The 21,457-nt window shown below is 35.1% G+C and overlaps 1 protein-coding gene across 8 annotated transcripts in view; it reads right to left on the bottom strand.

Annotated features, from left to right (window-relative positions):
• Nucleotides 1-21,457, bottom strand: part of LOC133534604 (CUGBP Elav-like family member 1) — a 506,026-nt gene that overhangs the window by 419,666 nt on the left and 64,903 nt on the right. For all 8 annotated transcript variants that reach the window (XM_061873792.1, XM_061873798.1, XM_061873796.1 and 5 more), the window contains exon 3: nucleotides 18,245-18,311. In XM_061873792.1, coding sequence (XP_061729776.1) covers nucleotides 18,245-18,297 — 53 coding nt within the window. In that variant the 5' untranslated portion in view covers nucleotides 18,298-18,311. The remainder of the gene's footprint in view (nucleotides 1-18,244; nucleotides 18,312-21,457) is intronic.

A 21,457-nucleotide genomic window follows, 5' to 3' on the forward strand; every position in this document is an offset into this window, starting at 1 on the left:
AACAACTATCCGAATATATCCTGAAGGACGGTATGGTCGACATTTGTCGGGGTCATGCCGCCGTCCCGGAGAGTCACTCAGGCATATAATTTCCGGTTGTTCTCATCTTGCTAACGGCGAGTACTTGCACAGACATAATCTCGTAGCCAGGATTATTCACCAGCAATTGCTCTTCTATACGGCCTTGTAGACCGCGAAGTACCGTACTACAAGTACTCACCTGCGCCAGTTCTCGAAAATGGTCGTGCTATGGGGATCGATCTATCATCACTGACAGGACTATTGTAGCCAATAAGTCTGACATCGTGCTGATAGACCGATCGTAGCGTCGGACCGTGCTTGTCGACGTCACCATCCCCCATGATGAGAATCTCGTGAAAGCCGAGAAGGACAAGTCCAGCAAGTACCTAGACTAGGCTCACGAGGATAACCGCCATGTGGGATGTTGACTCGATGATCATTGATAGTCGTCTCAGCGAACGGACTCACAGCGAAGAGTCTCGACCAACACCTAGAGAAACTCTCGCTGGGTGGCTGGATTTTATTTTTAGAAAATTTTGTGTAGATTGTTTACGTTTAACAACGTTTTTTGCTATTGGCCACCGTTTACGAGTTATTTACGAAAATATAGAAAAATGGACCATAAAATTGATCTTAATTCACATTCCCGCTTTAATATATTTTTAACTGATGATCCTAGCGACAAAGTGGACGGCATCTTTATTGTAGGCAATTTTATATAGATTATTTGCGTGAAAAAACATTTTTTGCTATGGGCCATCGTTTACGAGTTATTTAAGAAAAGCTAAAAAAAGGGACCTTTAAAGGGAATTCTCCTCGATAAACTCAAGTACGTATTATTCAACTAAGTAAATCTGGGTAAGTATCGCTAACTTTACTGTGCCCTTACGCACCAAGGAAAAAGCCCATTTCGTGCCACCACGATTCGGACTTTATGTCGCGGCCTTCACGTACCCCTAATGCTCTTTATGTTTTTATTCCATTACCTCACACCGCTCCTACATTACGGACTATAGAGAGCCTGACGTTACTAAAGGTGAATGTTTTTGTAGCTGCCAACTTATTTTACACACGAGTGCCTGAATAAAATGAAATGGACCAATTTACTTTTATTGAACAGGTGCCTTTTAGTTAGAACAGTGTCTCAAGACAATCAATAAAACGTTAACGCCGTCTTCAGACATCAGTAAATTTTATTATTGAAATTATTTAAAGTGAAATATTAATATACGGGCAAGGCTCATAAAAACTACACCTCTTAATTTGTGTCCTGGACCTTGTTTTGTGTAAAGTAATAAGTTATTTAAAGAGTTCTAGAAAAATAATTATACGGTTTTGTATTAAGTTTATTATTTAATTGTACTATTCGGTCCTTGAAACAATTAAAACATTAAAAAAAAAACAATAATCGTTCTATTCAAAAAGCAACGTTTTCAGTTTCATAAAAAAATTAAGTGTCTCGACCCCAACTTGAAGGCATTTTGTAACATGAAGGTATATCTGTGTATCTTATTTAATGAAATTATAATTATTATTATTAAGCCTTTTTTATACTACAAAATATTTTCATTTTTGTTTGATTGAATATGTAGTTGTGTGTATCTCAGTAAGTTAAGGCCCCTTTCCGGGTATAGGCCTCCTCCAGCGATCTCCAGATTTTCCGGTCTTCTGCTTTGTTTTGCCAGTCTTTTCCTGCGGTTTTTACTATGTCGCCAACCCACCGTTCCCGGGGACGTCCTTGATTTCTATAGTTAACTGGGCCAGCCCATGTAGTAACCTTTTTAGTCCATCTATCCTTTGGTGCACGTGCCACATGGCCGGCCCACATCCACTTCAGGTGTAAGGAGTGCTGTACAGCATCTATTATATTTGTTTGTTTTCGAATGTCTTTACATTTTTTCCTTTCCCTTAGTTTGATATTAAGTATGCTCCTTTCTATTGACCGTTGGCATGTTTGTATTTTACTTTTTATTCTGTGGTCAAATGTCCAAGTTTGTGAGGCATAAGGTGAGCTGGGTAATATACATGAGTCTATAACTTTTTTCTTTAGTTTGACTAGCAGTTTGGATTTTAGTATCTCTTTGTATCCCCAGAATTTTTTCCAAGTTATGTTTATTCTTCTTTCTACTTCATCTAAATGCCTTGAGGGTCTAAAAAATAATTGTTTTCCTAGGTATATATAACTGTCTACGTATTCCAGTAGCGTATCTTTGACCAATATAGGTACTGGGGATCTATTAGTAGCAACTTTCGTTTTTGAGGTATTTAGTTGAAGCCCAATATTATTGCTCACTCTACAAAGATCATTTATCATGTTTTCCAGTGGTGAAGGTGTTTTTGAAAATAATATTATGTCGTCTGCAAATCTAAGGTTTGATAAGTACTGGCCGTTAATGTATAGTCCTTTTTCTTTCCAGTTTAGGTCCTTCATTATGTCCTGTAGCACTGATATGATAATCTTTGGGGAGAGTGGGTCTCCCTCCTTCACACCTCTTCTTATATTGATAATGGGCCCTAATCTGTCCAATTTTACACGGCTCGTACTTCTTCTATAGATATCTTTAATTATATTTATGTACGTACTTGCAACTCCTTGATGTTTCAGTGCTTGCCAAATGCTATCATGTGTTATAGAGTCAAATGCCTTGGCGTAATCAATATAGGCTAGATAGATTGGGTTGTTAAATTCCTGGTATTTTTCTATTGCCTGGTCTAAAGTATAAATATGATCAGTGGTAGAGTACCCTGGCCTGAAACCTGCTTGCTCGCTTGGTTGGTGTTTTTCTATATGTGGCTCTATTCTTTTTTCAAGGCACATTGCAAACAACTTGTACAATGTGGGCAGCAAGCTAATTGGCCTGTAGTTATTAATGTCGGCTGGGTCGCCCTTCTTATACAGTAGAATAATCCGTGATTCTGCCCAGTGTTGAGGTATTATCTGTGTTTCAAGTATTTTATTAAACAGTACAGTAAGGGGGCCAATCAGAGCAGAAGTTCCAATTTTTAGGGCTTCGTTTGGTATATTATTAGCTCCTGGGCTCTTTTCGTTCTTTAATCGCTTTATATTTTTCCGTATTTCTTGAGCGTCAAATGGTGGAACGGTAATTTGGGCTGTTTGTACATTGGTGCATTTCCCTTGGACCTGGTCTATATTTTTATTTTGTTTGTTAGTTGAGCTATCACTACTATAAAGTTTTTTATAGAAATCTGTAGCTACTACATTTTTTCTCTGAGTTCAGCTGTTTAAATGCTCTGTTTTGGCTTCCAGATTCAACTAAATTGTGCTCTATACACAAAAATAGAAAAAAAAAACAATAAATTTTGGGAGTTCCCCATACTTAGAACTGAAACTCAAAAAATCTTTTTTCATCAAACCCATACGTATGGGTGTGTGGGGTATCTATGGATAGGTCTTTAAAAATGATATTAAGGTTTCTAATATAATTTTTTTCTAAACTGAATAGTTTGCGCGAGAGACACTTCCAAAGTGGTAAAATGTGTGTCCCCCCCCCCCGTAACTGCTAAAATAACAGAATGAAAAATCTAAAAAAAATTATGATATACATTGCCATGCAAACTTCCACCGAAAATTGGTTTGAACGAGATCTAGTACGTAGTTTTTTTTAATAAGTCATAAAAAAAAAAAGAACATCAAACCCATACATGTGGCGTATCTATGGATAGGTCTACAAAAATGATATTTAGGTTTCTAATATCATTTTTTTCTAAATTGAATAGTTTGCGCGAGAGACACTTCCAAAGTGAAAAAATGTGTCCCCCCCCCTGTAACTTCTAAAATAATAGAATGAAAAATCTAAAAAAATATATGATATACATTACCATGCAAACTTCCACCGAAAAATGGTTTGAACGAGATCTAGTAAGTAGTTTTTTTATTACGTCATAAATGGTACGGGACCCTTCATGGGCGAGTCCGACTCGCACTTGGCCGCTTTTCTCTTTAGTATGTTTGTTTAGACTTTCTTGTATTTAATGAAAATATAAAATGTATCAACAATTCATGTACCTACTCGTATTAGATATAATATTACCTAAGTTACGGTAAATAAATGAAAATATGTATTATGTTCAAAGAAATGTCCTCATTTGAATTTCACAAATGTTATAATCAGTGTTATATGTGGTATAATTTAGTTTTAAAGCATAAGTTTAACCTCGCATTTTTTTGAGATGGGTATGACTCAACTGTCAAATAAGTAATATCAGTAATCTGTCCGACATGTTGGTTTTCGCGAACGGAGCGTTAGTGTCGTTGTGTTGTTAGTTCGTCATTGGATATTAAATACTTTTCGGATGCGATTTTTTTATTTTAAGTAGTAATTCAGTTCATTAGAAATCCAGACATCTAAATCAACTGTTGAAATATGATTCAATGAAGTAGTTTGTAGCTAAATTGCATTGCATTTGAAGATGCTATCGACTTTGATGCTATTGTTTTTACGTAAGTTTGTTCACGTATTTTGCGTATGTTGCACCAGAACCGATGTTACTAAAGTATTTTATAATGTTAACTTAGAAAAAAACTTTTCTGCGTTACGTGCATCATCTAGTAAAAACTAGTTTTCACTGAAATATTTTTTTGAACAGTTAGTAAGAACTAGTTTTCACCGAGGCTTTACGGAAAATTAGTTTTACCTAGTGCAAACGCGTGTTCACTGAAGTGTCACCGAAAACTAGTTTGTTCTAGGGAAAACATGTTTTCACTAGAAACGGGTTTTCACGGCAACATATGCCTACAACCATAACACCTTCGAAAATGATTCAATATTTTTTTGTTTTAAATCTTTGAGTACCCGAGTCAATTTGATAGAATTTCGATATAATAGTAAATAATAAGAAACTGACTGCAGTTTATTGACCGTCTAGGTATCGGCCGGGTGCTTAGCCGGCACCTAATCAGCCCAGGTAATTCTACCGATGCCGGGGCCTGGCTGATTGGTTATCGACCCGATGAACTCTTGCTAACATTAAATATCCAACTCCTATTATTGATAAAAATATGCATTTACGTTTAAAATGCTTTATTTATTAATATCACCTACCTTTGCTTTGGAAAAAAAACAGTTTTTAGCGATAAAGCTCCCATTGTTTTACTTATTTTTTTTCGATTTGTAATTTATATTCATTTAAATTTTTCCTTATTTTATTTTTTCAATTAATTTTTATTTCAACTTCATGGGTTTATGTAGTTTACTATAATAGCTTCTAATTTCTCTTTCTTGGTTTAGTTATGAGTACTTATAGGTAATTTAAGAAACAAACGAAGTCGTTTACAAAATAAGGTGTAGCGGGGAAATCCTGACTGCGGGAAATTTCAGCTACTTAATCGAAATACCTTCCATGATTAACATTATTAACTACAGTGTCATCTGTGTCCAGGCTTTGATAGACCAAACGCTCTCTGATCAACGCGGCTATTTTGATTTGAACAAAATTCGTTGCTGCACGTGCGAGTTGGCTATTATCTATCATTTATTTCTTATCACAAATAAATAACAGATAAGGGAGATATTTCTTATAACGTATCTCCTTATATTTTACTCAATGCGCAGGGTTAACCCTGTTTACGTCTCCGGAATCTGTAGTCTGTAAGTTTAGTATAGGTGGATGGATTCGTAAATTTATAGATTTGTAACCACAAAATAAGAAACCACGTATTGCACATCATTAAATGGATCTTTAAAAATAGCATAAATGTTTCTAAAAACTTTTTGGATAAATTGAATACTTTTGGAAAAAAATCGAGTCTAAAGGCCGAAATAATGTTTATCCTTCTACAACTCTAGAACCAATGTTCAAAAAATTATGAAAAATATCGGGATTAGCCATAGAATAAAGTACAAAAAATATTTTGAACATGATCGATTGAGCTTTGAGTTTTTTTTTAAAAAAGCCCTTAATAAAAGGTCGTAAGTGCTGCGTAAACACGCAGCGAAATGCAGATATGTAGAACATCGATATAACTTAAGTCCCATATTTTTAAAGTAAATACATAATATCTTCTTATTTAAACAACATTTTTTTTAACTACGCACTATCACAAATTGCCTCTCACCAATGATTACTTTTTTTTCAAAAATCAAGCGTCCAATATGCTTTTTTATGTAAATATTGTTAATACACGTTAAAATTCTTCAATAAAAAACAATTTAGTTCTTACATATAACTTTTTTTTTTTATCAATCATTTTTACCCACCTAAATGAGTAAATACGAGTATTTATCTGGTACTTTGAGTAAATACTCAATATTTACTCACCACTACCCATCTCTAGTCTAAAGTCGTCTCTCCACCTCCACCTAGCCCTACCCCGTCCACGCTTCTTCTCTAGACTTTGACAACGAATAATCAAATATTCTAGATAAACCCGACAAAGTTTTGTATTAGGTATCCCAAATAAGGACTATTAAAATAATTAATCACAGAATATACCAAAAATGTCTTAATGCCTGCCTTCCAGGCAGGTCCACGTTTGGGCACGCCAATCGCCAGGCATCTACCGCATCCGACAGGTACGCCACCTTGAAGTCAGGTATTGACGGACTGAGTATCTTTCCCACGAGGCATAGCGTACCCAGTGTACTTATCATCGTTTATACATAATATACGTATCTCAATTGACAATATCGTTCAAGTTCAAGGGAAAATTCATAAGTTTCATAATAACCCTAGGTGTAATACTCGTACATATGTAACCAATCATTGTTTTGTTCTGATTTTGCCGCAAAGGTATTAATGAAGGTCGTATATTGTACGTGTACAAGTGTCATACTTGCAATAAAATGTACTTTTTACATGCTTATTAATTAATGTATTCCCTGCATAGGTTTTAATAACTTTGATGTAAAGTGCAAATAGGATGCGAGAAAGCCTACAGAGAGGCGCCCAACGGTTTAGGGATTGGATTGAGTGTATTAAATAGCGGACGTATTTAGGTGCAAAATAACTAAGAGCATATGTAGTTAGTGATGGTAATCTGATAACGTTAATATAAAAATAAGCATGAATTAAAACCAAGTCTATAAAACCATCCGTACTTATATAAATTACATGGCTATGTTTTCGTTTTCTTTTTTTTACAACCCATCGACTGTCGGCCACCATTTTGCACATTTTGCCGCATCTGTTAGGGTTTGGGCGGGTCAACACATCATTGCAAGATCTTACGCATTCACTGAAATCGTATACATAAATCAAATTAAGTATTTAAATCATAAGAAATATCCGTGAGGCTTTTTAAACACATTTTTAGAATAACATTTTTTATTAATTATTAACAAGCAGAAACGTCTGCAAACGTTGCTATTAAATTTTAAATTTATTCTAAGCTTAACATTTTTTATATCCGTAGTTTACCATTTTATTTTACATAAAAAAAAGTACAAATAGTAGTAAGAAAAATGAAAATACACTGAAAAACTGTGAAGAAAAATGAAAAAACAACTTATTTACTACTTAATATGAATTAAAATTATAACGTAGGTAATTAAATACCAAACGAACCACTAACAATAATACGTGTAATTATTCTTTATACCTAGTAACGTTGCAAATTAAATTAAAGTAAATAACTTGTAAGTACATTCAAAGTTATGTATTATGAAATCGCCAGGCTTTTATCACCGTAACCTCAATTTCATAGGGAGGTGCATTAGTAAAATTACTCACGTACAGCCGGCTTACTCTTCGAACTTGGGATTTGTCACGAGATTTACACTACTCAAACTAATTTACCCGGGCCAGCGTCAAACAGTTCGGACATTTATAATTTAGTTACAGTTAGTCAACGTGGAGATCGGTTTTGAGGTGAATTCATGCTTTATTTCTATTCTAATTTGACAGTTCGTAGTGTGGACACGAGTACCAATACCATGAGCTGCAAAAGTAAATTTGTTTTTCTTTACTACAGTAGTAGACTGAATAAACGGGCCATATGCCACGTATTTCTGTTTCTCTACGGTCTAATGTGCCTAACTTCACTCCAAACGATTTTAGTTCCGCTAAGGCGTTACATAGAGAACTAAAATCGTAAGTAACGGTAAATTAGGCCAAGCGCGCACTACGATTTTTTGTCGTGCGAGAATTTTGTCGCAGAAATGCAACATGTGTTTATATATCAGTGCGCGCATATAGTAGAAAAAAATCGCAGCGATTTTAAAATTGTGATTTGTCACATTTGCTAGCGCGCACTGCGTTAATAAAATCGCACCCTGGAGCCCGCGGCGGCGCTCAGGCAGCATTTCGCTCTCCAAGCGTCAACATGTCAGCATGTCTGCGTCTCCAATAGAGTTACAAAACGAGACGCTAGATGTTGACCATTTAATTATGGAAATAGAAGGAAGATCACCTTTGTTTTTTAGGATAAAAACTTAAAGTCATACAGCGACCGCATATTGAGGACATTTTTTTTCTTTTATCTACTCCTCTTAAGGGATCTCCTCTCTCCATGTTGAGAATGAACAAATCATCAACTTTTTCCTCGCAGTGCGTGCAGTGAATTTTCAGCGATATATTACAGCGCGATTCTAAAATCGTGTCGCAAAAAATGAAAATCGTAGTGCGCGCTTGGCCTTACCTATCGAAATCTAGCAACTGAGGGCCTACCGCGAACACCGAAGTTTTCAAATTGCGGGCATCTTTGTTTTTCAGTGTAATTACTGCATAATAAGAGCAAAAGAGAAGCATGTCCGCATTCTGAAAACTTTGGTGTTTCGTAGTAGGCCCTGGAAGCATATTTATTTATTATGCCTTCAAATACTCGACCTTTTAGCCCCGCCATACCCACATGAATACAAGAATTATTTTGAAACAGTCCTCGTATTAGCGCATTCACAGAGTAGAAAGGGGCAGAATGGTACTCTTTCACACACTGAGAGCATCCGTACCATATCGTCTAGCATGAGTTGCGTTCTGAAGCGCGAATCCATACTTAAGTCGTGCAAGATGTATAGAGTCGCGCGCGAGAACGCAACTCATGCTTGCAGGTCATATTCACATTAGATATACAAGAACACGTTTATACATTCCAATTTGTATATGAGACTCCCGGTCATACTCAAAGGATACCCAAAATGGTAACGTGTATACAATACAGTACAATACATTATATTGTATTGTAACGTGTATCTATTACGAAAACTGCATTTAAAATTAAAACGTGAATACAACATAATTGATATTTCAGCAATAAAATCAATAATCTCTTGTAAAGCACTGATCCTCGGTCATTATTTATAAAACAAACATATCGTATAAAGAAAGGTGGTTGAAAATGTGTGCATCGCATATATTAACGCACAGGGCTATTCGAATATATACTGATATCAAAATAACATCTAACTGATATCATTCAGTTATCGTGAATTTTGCTTGTACTTGTCCGATCATATATTGGCACGTGCGAGACGAACGATAACTAAATGACAGGTTTCAAAGATCATTCTGATGTCATTATACGTTCGAATTGGCCTAAAGGCGGTTACAGACTAGCGTATTTTTCTGCGTCTACGGTCGTTTTGGCGGTACGAGCTTACACGCGCGTTACATTCCTACATTAAATAATGGTTCCTACATAGGTTACAGTACGCGCGTGTAAGCTCATATAAAACGCTAGTCTGAAACGGCCTTAAAAGTCAAACACAGACAAAAAGTTGAAATGTCTTCATATCCAAATACATTGAAATATGCATATCCTACCTATTTGATGGTTTGAAAATTTTGCTACTTACTCGTAATACTCGTATGACAAGAGTAGCAATACGCATACCATTGGTAGATTACGTTGCTTTAAAGTTTACGAATGCCGAAAGGAAATTAATAATAATGGCAAATGTAAAATCTTAAGATTGTTTTATGCAATTTAATGTAAAAATATATGTGCATATTAAGTACATGATATATTTTTAGTGCCGCGCACTGAATGTATCAGGCTGAGGGCACTATTAAATTTCAATTTTGGATGTCGCGTCATTTGATCTAAATTACTATCAGCGTTGACAGTGCGCCGTCAGGATGGGGCCATGTCGGCGTTACTAACGAACCTGCTATTGAAATAGTTGCCAGCCTGCCGTGCGTTCATGGACGTGATTGACATGACACCGTCAGGAGTTTTCCAGATCATTCCTGGTTTTGGCTATAAAATTGATGGAAATTTACAGCGCGCATAGTAAATAATTTGCAGCCCAATTAGCACTTATTATTTTTCTGACGAGATTGGGAATCAATAGTAAATTGGGAACTTTTAAAATCAAATTAAAATTGGTTAACTTGATGTTTTATTCAAATCAACTTCAGAATGGCCGTTATTCCGTGCCATGCACAATCAAACCTCGTCAAAGCAACAATGAAACAAATCAACTTCGAATTTTGTCACTCGAATTTTCTTGGTTTTCTGAACTTCAAACTACATTATTGCCATCCCGTCTGAGCATAGCAAATTCGAAAAAGACGGTAAGAGTTGCTCTCGAGTCTTGAAATCGTTTTCAATGCCACGTCGTGCCACGTTTGCAGAGTCAGAAGGGCGGCCCTAGACAACTTTATTTATGAGACTCGACGAATATAAGGACACGACTGGAGTACTAGAAGACTACTCGATATTTTGTCTTCTTATTTCGTCTGGACCTGAGACTGCAAATTGTTTTTTTTTTTTCGTTTTATGTACCTAATGTGAGAGGCAATAACATAATGTGAACAGTAAAGTATGGTAATTTTAGTTTATTTCACTCTACTCTTTTTTTTTAATTACAACTAGGAAGGTGCTCATCATCAAAGATTTATCAGAAATTTGTCTATGTAATAATAAATAGTAAAATGTTTGATTTTATACTAGTAAAGATTTGTGATTAGTTCACAAAACAGAACTAAGCACCTAGAGTAGGTAATAAGCTCACGAGAAGAAAGTATATACAAATTGACCAGGTTTTATTGCTTTATTTGTCGCGAAGACATTATAAGCTAAGATGAAGTTGCGAGAAAATGTACCACTTTGCTCCGGCTGCTATCCATTAATAACTGTCGATAGCCAAACGATAGACATAGCCAGCTGTCATAACCAGTCTGCAATGGATAATGTCATTTTATTACCTTTCTAATTAACGCTTAGCGTTGAGTTAGCAAAATGAATATATTATTATATAATATATTATACCTTTAAACGAGCAATTCTTGTATATATATATATATATATATATATATATATATATATATATTTCAGGGATCTCGGAAACGGCTCTAACGATTTCGCTGAAATTTGGTATATGGGGGTTTTTGGGGGTAAACAATCGATTTAGATTAGTCTTATGTTTGGAAAAACGCGTGTTTTCGAGTTTTCATGCGTTTTTCTTTCGACGCCGAATATGGTCGCTAATTTCGTGTTGTAGCCCACTGTCCGTCTGGTCCAGCGGGTTAAGACGCGGGTGGCAAGAAACAACCAGTGTTACGGGTTCTAATCCCGCCCGGTGACTAACTTTTTTTTTTATATGTTCAAGCTTATATATAATATTTTAATTTTTATTGTTTTAGACAAGTTTAATTTAGTAAAAAAATTTAGTTAAGATTATCACCTATACACCACCATATTACAATAAATAGTTATAACCGAGCAAAGCTCGGTCGCCCAGGTACTAATGATTTAAAATAAGCTAATTACAAGTTGAATGAGCAGGTTTGATGCCACTTTTTTTAGGCAAGGTTACGATTATTGCGGGATTTCGCAATTATAAATTGTACGTACCTTTCTGAATTGTGTAAAAACCTTGTCTTGTTTGGATGATTATAGTATTTGCCATTAGAGACACTATGACCGTAAAATATGTTTTTCTGTCAAAACACTTGCCAATAAAGGATGTTATTCACGCATCCGTATAGGCACTTATGGCTTATTTGAATCCAACAATAGTAAAGGATTTCTTTCTAGTTTAATGAACTATAAGTAAATAAGGCCCATGTGGTGGAAATATTTGCTGTGTTGGGTAAGCTCTTGGTAGCTCAGATGGCATATCACTGGGCTAACGAAGCCATTGGTCTTGAGTTCAAGTCTCACCCAAAATAGTAAATTATTCAACTTTTAATTTATTTCTAAGCTTAAGTGAGTAAATGTTCTTTATTGCTCTAATGACAATACATTTTACTTAATGAAACTTTAGAAGAAATGTATAATTAGATAACAACAGGTGGACTTATCAGTGATCTTTTCCAGACAACTTTTGGGTAGTGGGAAATGAAGAACTCATATCAAAAGTCAACAAATAGTGCTAGGAGCTAAAATAGAGTATACACACAATCACGTTCATTAATACGGCATTAAACAAATACATAATACTATATATTAAATACAATAAAAGTTATATACTTAATATTTGAATACAGATATGTTGTGCACAGATAGACATTAAAATGGTTTCCGTACTATGGCATGTCCACCCTGAGATCTCGCCATATTACCCTAAGCAAAGCATATAGGTGCAATAGGTACAGTCAGCAAGATATTAGTTAAGCTGGCCAAAACTATATTTTATTCTCTAGCAATGTTGTGATCAAATAATTTCGAACACCTCATTCGCTTAGCTCCTTTTGCTATTGAGTATACAGGATGAAATGTCATACATTCGTTGTACATTTTTTTGTATGTATACATAAATAGACAATCCACAGTATACAATGAGACACTACACTTAAATCGACCAGGATATAAACCGTGATTACTTTTTATAATGTTTTTATTGACAAGATGCATGTAACTGCGTCGAAATATCGGGAGCTCAATAAAACAATATAAAAGGTAATCAAGGTTTATATCCCGGTCGATTTAAGTGTAGTGAAACTAACCGTGAATCATTCAAAACTGTTCCAATGAGACAGTTTATGATTTAAACCCCATAAAAAACCGCCTTGATTTTTTCCTAAATACCTACGTAAATAAAACCATGATGCTATGATATTACAGTGGAAAAAGGTTAGTAAAAAAAGTACCTAATATAATATATTTTCCGCAACTCCTTGTATGGTTATAAGTATTATGTAGACCTAGACAATAATAGACCTCTCGTACGGCCAGGCGTGAAATTCTGCCCAAGCGAGCGCGCTTGCCTGCGTGAACGCACAATGACACTCGGGGTAATATGCTATTAAAGGCCACTTAGTCAGAATTACATTAATAATAACATCACTAATGTCTTCAGATTAATGTTTGTTGTCTGTGTGTGTACTCAATAAAGTAATCTTCACGGCCCGTAATATACGTGCAATCATATATGTACTTGGTAATAAAATTAAAATTTACAATAACTCCTCTCCTCACCTTCCGGGCTGTTTTATTGTGGACTGTTTATTCAGTGGAAATAGGCAATAGCCGATTTGCCATTTTTCAAAACAGTTGAAAATTAGGTATATATTTCTACTTTTAGTTGTAATTATATGTATAGAGCATTTTTATATAATCATAATAACGAAATGTTGAATATTTATGTATGTATGCATGTTTTGTTATGTTTACGTAGTCTTCCCATAAATTCTGTCCCAACTTTTTCATAATTTAAAAAGAGAATGTTTGATGGACTTTTGTTTCTTGATTACGCTTCAAAATACATTTTGCTGTCAAAAAAAGTACATTTAGATCCAGAAATCGATTCCCTGAAGATGGAGTGGGGCATCAAAGAGAATCGTGTCGCAGTGATAGCATTATATAAGTGCAACAAGCAAGTGAATGACATTTTCAAACTGCTGAAACCTTTGAATATAACGAAGAAATTTATCTATCGTACTATCAAGCTATACAACGAGATAAGTTTAGTCAACACACCGACACCGACCAAGGACACCGACAGTGATTAAAGTAGTAGCTGAGCGAATTCGGGGAAATCCGCTACGCAAGCAGAAACTCATGGCTAGAGAAATGAAAATTCCCCCTAGAACTATGTCGCGTATCATAAAACAAGACCTTAATCTTGGGGCTTATCGTCGGAGTACAGTACAGCAATTGACAGCGGCCCTACGGAAAATAAAAGCGACGAGAGCTAGAGTTCCAAGGGTAGAAAGAGGCCACCATCCTGCATATGTCATGGTTTGGTGGTGAGTATCCTATAAAGGCGTCACAGAGCTTCATTTTTGTGAACAAGGGGTAAAAATACGTGCTACGAACTATCAAAATGACATTTTGAAGAGAGTTGTTAAGCCGCTGAATGATACTTTATTTGCAGGTAAGCACTAGATATTTCAACAAGACTGCTCCTGCACATAAAGCTAAGATAACACAACGGTGGTTAGCGACGCATTTACCCGAGTTTATTGCGGCGGAAGATTGGCTCTCACGAAGCCCCGATCTCAACCCCTTGGACTATGGTCTATCTCTATGGAATATTTGGAGGAGAAAGCCTGCTCTAAACCTCATCGTAATGTTGAGTCTTTAAGTTATATTTAGTGCGGGCAACGGCTTCAATACCCATCGATACCGTCTGTGCCCTCATAGTCAATTGACCGGACCGTTTAAAGAAGTATGTTAAAGTAAAAGGTGGACAATTTGAATAAATAAATAAAATTAATAAAAAAAACCCTGCATTATTTATAAGCCTTCTTTTATTTTCAAAATAAAAGTTCATTTTATGTAGGACATCATTTATGGCAAGACTACGTAGATGTATATTTGTTTTTGCGTGTTGCAGTTCTCTTATTTTTAAATTATTTGAAATTATTTTTATTTCATTACATGAAATTAGGTACAGTCAGGTGCAGAGAAAAGTGACGTCTCTGCATAGAAGTTTGTATGCAAGGTGCTGAGCGAATAGTATTGCTGGCTGTACATACGAGTATAAGATTTCCTGTTTAAGATCGCCTGTTACTACCTATTTCTAATATTCTATGGTTTTTTTATTTGCTTGTTGATGCAATATAGTATAATTGCCTATTATAATATCATACCAATAAATGGCAGGCCAACCAAGTTTATTTTTAAATACGTGCAGTTATGGTTATTTTCTAAAGTTATCAATTTAGGCCATCAAAATGGTCAAAGGTTTCCTGGCATGACAAATATATCCAATAAATACTTTATTTTATATTTTCTTATCCTCGAATCAATAAGTAATCATGATTTATTTTTACATTCATTTTCTTATCAAATATGTATACGGTTATGAACATTTAAGGAAATCCCATATAAAGAGCACTACATTATTCATATTTCATCACAAGCAGCCCCTCCGCAACATCCATCCGAAGCGCAAAATTTCTAATCAGCTTAAGCATCAAGATGGCAATCTGAAACACAATCAGGCTTCAAACGCTCTCAATAGATGCATTTATGTATCAAATACATATGTTTCTCAAATCATATTTCCGACAATATCATTTCGCTGGCCGACGTAGCATGAAATACGCTTTGAGTGACTCGGCAAAGATGCCGCTGGTGTGTGCGGGTTTGTTGTACAGGGGTTGATACGATGGGGAGATTAAAATAATTCTAAGTAAAGCCATTGTATCAATAAAAGTTGGATATCTAAATGTAACTTGATGCCACATTAAATGTAAAAACATTGGTTACGATGTCTGTTAATGTTATTTTCAGATTGACTCTTAATTAATGGCTTTTGCCATAAATTCCTCCTTTCATACAAATAATTAAATGTTAATATTAAAATTAACATAAATCTTCCTTTTTTCCCAACTATCAGACCCAAAGATGGGTTATATGTTATATATTTATCAGTGCATATGTATGTTAATTATTTTGTGGCACTTTAAACATCAAAGTGCAGATCGATTAAGATAACTTTAACATCAATGTATTTGTCTGAAAAAAAAAACTTACTATGTCGAACGTGCGATCATTTTATAGTCAATATTTTATAGCTACTTAAACTGTTTCATAACTAACATGTGAAATAATTTTTTCATCACACTTGCTCGAAAAAGACCTTATTACATGCAGGTGTACTTGAAGAATAACGCCTATTTTGTTCCCGCGGGAGTTATGGATTGTGAAAAAAAAGCTATAACTCCCTAGGGAGTTATAGTTTGTTTTAAATACAAACCAAGTAGCATAAATGAGTTTTACTTTTAAAATACTGATGTTTATAATTTAATATTTTTGTTGTTTAAAATTATTTATTTTGTTTAATTTAAAAGCCGTTTAAAATATTTTTACATAATTTTCAATCGTGGCTGAATGCCGAATACGTCTGTGCCTTCAATGCCTCACTTGCCAAGAAATTACAAAATGGCGGACGAATGTTTGATATGTCACCGTATTTAAGAATTATTTCGCTTAAAATTTAGTTTTTTCTTCGCAAGTGTGATGAAAAGCAGTGTGTGTAACTCCGGGGGTAAGAATATTGAAAACTCGGGTCTTTAATTACCACCCTCGTATCCAAAATTTCACTTACCCCCCTCGTTGCACAATGTACTATAATCGAACTGATAAGGGGATTATAACGATACGATACATGAAACTAAAAAGATATCTAGGATACCGTACATGAGTAAATAACACTAGCTGTTAGCTTCTACTGTGGCCCAGCACGAACAACCCGTCTGCCTGAAATCTCTGTTGTAATATTTTATCCCCCGAATCATGGTACTTCTTTTACAGTGATTTGATGATATTGCACTTTGACGAACGCAGGATTGGGGAGAAAAAAGAAACAAGATGGATGATGCAGGACGGTTGAATGGCGAAAGTCTCACGCAAGGACGAGGGCTTTTTTACATCGAACCCTCAAATTTACTTGCACTCCTAACTATGTCACTGCAAAATCTGACTTAGAAGCAACTGCTAGAACCCATTTTTGATGTAACAGTTTGTCAAAGTTACGATGTTATGAAAATTATGCGTTCTTAAGTATTACAGTCAAATCCGTATTACGATCTTTTGATGTCGCACGTGAGTCTTCGCCTTTTATGTTGATTAGTGTTTTTACTAGGGAATATAGTTATTCATGTCATTTTACAGATATACCATTGTACTGATTAATGAAGCATTAATATGAGACATTTATGAAATTGTATTGTTTGGGCCATAGAGTTAAAAGATTTATAGAGGGAATGTCACGTACGACAAGCTGTGACACTGCAATGGCGGACGGTTTGAATGTGAGAGTTAACTCGTTAAGACGAGTGATGTTATATTATACAAATTTTCCTCGACTGTGAATTAGATGTTTTTTATATAAACAAATGAGCACTATTTTATGTAGTACCTGATTATAAAATGCGCAATCTGCAAGCATAATTACTTGTTCAAGCTAGGTAGCTGACATGTGTAACATACATGTATATCTTCTTGCTTGTGTGTGCAAATACATTTAAATCATAATACTTAGTTAACATCAGACAAAATCAGTTGGCTACTGTTTTTGTTAAGACATTACGAGTAGAGATATCAGTACGGCTATTACCCGTTTGACACTGACATATTTGCCAACGTCTGCGTAACATACTTTCTATACATCTCGCTCGCACTAATATGCCAATATGAGCAAAAATCATATAAAGTAAGTAACATACATGCTAGCGAATATGTCAGTGTCAGTGTCGGGTCAGTGTCAAGCTCGTTGAAGCCATAATGGTTTTAAACAAAAAATGGTGACTCAAATCTGAAAAGGTGATAACGATCAGTAACCATACATACATCCGTATCCGTATCCGTATCGTCTTCTCTATTCGATATCGTTTAAGATATGAGTCTCTTAACCTTTTCTTTAATGTCATAGCAAATTAATAATTTTCAAAATATTAATATAATTAATAATAATATTAGTATAATTAAACCATCTTCAATCTCCTAATTCTCGGTAAAGTATTCTGCTCAAGCAGTAATATATACTTAATAGCGTTGAATTAATTATATACTTACACAATTAATAATTTAGCCATTTACCGTAAAAATTTGATATGTATATGAATGGGAAATCACCATTCCTTACTTTCGGGAAATTACCTTATTCAATTCACTGCACACTTCTACTCCGCAGTTTGATAGGTTATTAACAATATTGACATACTGATTTTATATACAATAACTTGACAATTTATTAATTTAAGAACAAATGAAAAGTATTATTTTTGCAGCCTCGAAAACCTATTTCAGCTCTAGATCCATATTCGATTTTTTTCTTTTGTAATTTTCACTGCACAGTCCGACTGATGGCAGATGGCATGATATAAGTTAATGTGTGTGTACACACATACATTAACATAATCTATCACATACCTGTCATTTACTCCAGTCATCGCCTTGAAGTCCTGAATCTCCATGTCACCCATAAATTGCGAAAAATCTGAAAATAAAAACAATATCCTTTTACATCTCCAAAATTAATGTACATATTATTGACCATGGCATATGCATATTGTATTATTGGGAAAGATGGGCCAAAGTGGTTACTGTGTGGGACCCACGGAACACCATAGATGGTGCAGGCAGACCGAAAAGAAGATGGCGGGACGACTTGGACGCATTCTATCAAAAAAAATGCCAACGACAGGGACGAGTGAAGAAAACGAGGGAAGGGCCTTTGCCGAGCAGTGGGACACCAAAGAAGGCTCTATTGCTCGATTTTGAATAATTTTAAACTACCTATATTTATTTTAGCTTAAGCTTATTTTTTACTTTATCGTGTAGCTATTTTGAATATCCGCTTGCATAAATTTCGTCGATAGAAAATCATAATTACTTGATAGGTAATTAAACCTACCATTTATCGGCCCTTAATAAGTTAAACCTCAGTCACAAAGTTAAATCTCAGCTGAGTAGCACGGGCGATCTTTTGACATTAGGTATAATTCTCAGCTCCCGAGTCACGCACTAAATTTGTCAAGTGTCCGAATGTCTGTGTAATTTGAACACAGCCCGCTCCGGCCTGAATTACGTTTACCGAGCAACAGCGCGTACCGCCTGTGTCACTTACGGCGAAACGCCTCATTTATAACTGACTAGATGTAATACACTTGATTTTGGATGTTTGTTAATGTAGCCGTAGGTATATTAAGCAGAATAAAAAAAAGCATTTTTATGAGTCAAATGTTGCTATTAGTCGTAATCATTCCACTAAATTTGGCTAGGTACCTTTGTCTAATTTTAAATGAAATAGCTAAAAAAAGTGAATCCTCCGAAGAAATCTAAGTAACGAAGAAAGGTTATCGGTAAAATTTCACGTCCAACCTCTAGAAAAATAGGTGACCATTGCACCGAATTTTTGTCGAGATGTAGGTACTAACATATTAAATAAATCTTTAGAATGTAATACCTTAGGTAGAGAAAAACTTTTTTAAAAAAAACAGGTTTGTGAAAGGAATATTTCGGAAAACATAAATACTTATATTTTTGTATTGGTCACGTTACGACTCATATCTCATTTTCATTATAGATAATTTGTAAATCGTCGACAATTATGGCATTTATGAAATATTAATAACTTGTATCCAGAATTAGAAATATAACACTGACAAGTGTAGGCGTATATTTAATAAGATTGTTCCTTTATGATATAAATCTACACTTCTCCATGCCTACTCACGCACTCAACCATAATAAACATGGCCGGCAAAAAATCAAATTGCTGTCAGACTACTTTCCTCATTCAGGATATCAGTATAAATATAAGAAGTAGCACAATCGGATTAGAACCAACCTCGAAATCTCTGGAACAGTCATGAAATTTGGTAAATTAAAGGCCCCTTTTTCATGCCCACGCCATTTGACATTTGGGGACCTCGAGGAATCGCAGCCATCTTGGAAAATGTGTACCATCCAGGAGAAATTCACGTTTTACTCTAAATCAACGTTCTTTATGATCCGGGTAGATTTATTATTTAGGATGAAAATATCCTAGTAGATTTGTAAGACAGAAAAATTGTGTACTTCATATTAAAGGTCATTTTTTTACAATGGCCCATTTTTTATAAAACGTAACAATTTCTTGTTAAACTTTTTTAACAAAAACAAAATCCAATATGGCAGATAGGGATAAACGATTATCAACGTCTTGTTAGAGTTGACAGACGTTTATGAATTAGGCCATAAGTCTCTAAATACTTTACGAATCTGTAGTAGCCCACTGTTTTACTATTACTGCCATACTATTTAATCTGTCATTTTGACTAGTGTATTTGTAAGAAAGGGATAAAACATGAATTGAGGCTTATAAAAGGCATGAATAAGCGGAAAAGTTGCTAAGCGGAGTATGTATGCCGAGAGCATAGCTGACCGGCTAGCTTGGATCGCATTTTCGCGCGCGACTGCATACATCCTTCGCAACTTCAAGTACGGATTTGAGCGCGAGAACGCAACTTATGCTAGACGGTTGATGGTGAGAAAAATTTGGCACATTTCGTGGCTTATATGTTATGTTATGTTACTTGTTGTTTTCTTTTTTAATTACTCACGTGCTTGATATTTTTAGTACTTAACTTCTATTATTCTTATAAAATAAGGGTGACAGCTGGTAACTACAGCTACCAAAAGTATGTGAGTGGTTAGGGCTAAACGGGACCCTATTACCTACTGAGACTCCACTATCCGTTCGTCCGTCCGTATGTCATAAACCGTGATAGTTAGCTAGTTAAATTTTTTACAGATTATGTATTTCTGTTGCCGCTATAACAACAAATACTAAAACAGAATAAAATAAATATTTAAGGGGGCTCCAAAAGGGGGCATACAAAAAAGTGATTTTTAGATAATGGTACAGTCACGTCTGAAAATATCGATATGAACAAAGTGCCAAAAATATGTATACACGACCTTATTGCCCATATCTTAAGATGTATAAATATTTATGACACTTTATCGTCCGTATCTATATTTTCAGACGTGAACGTACGGAACCCTTCGTGCGTGAGTCCGACTCGCACTTGGGCGATTTGTTTATTTTGCTACGAATAAACGCTCTCTACTCTACTACTCTAAAAATGACCGTTCTGGAACACTCAATCTGTGGTCAAAAATTCACAGCATTCGCAATTGCTCTGTAGGAGTGGGACAGACAAGACCACGTGAATAGTGGGGTGCTCCGATTCGGTTTTGGACGACCTTGACATCTTGGTAACCTTGTGATTTTAGTGACCTTGAAGATGGGCTGATTTTGCTCCGCCTGCAAATGCCGATTTTTCAAATTAAACGTTAGGTACCTTTATTATATCAGATTACCATTCCTTTAATATGCATACGTCTCAATTAAACTGCTTAGAGACATGTTTTTTTCTGCCCACCAATTTTTAAACTTGCTAACCAAATAATAATTTTCCAGCTCAACTATTTATTAAGCAGATTAATTATAACAGAAGCAGACCGATATTGGTTATAATGTTGACCGTTTGTGAATTTTTTGTATGCTGTTTAAATGATTTAATGGCAATTTTCTTGCAAAGCAGTTTAAAAACGGCTGGTCATTTAATTACTTCCCTTAACATTTTTTTATTGTAC

Source organism: Cydia pomonella, chromosome 2 (assembly GCF_033807575.1).
Source record: "Cydia pomonella isolate Wapato2018A chromosome 2, ilCydPomo1, whole genome shotgun sequence".
NCBI lineage: Eukaryota > Metazoa > Arthropoda > Insecta > Lepidoptera > Tortricidae > Cydia > Cydia pomonella.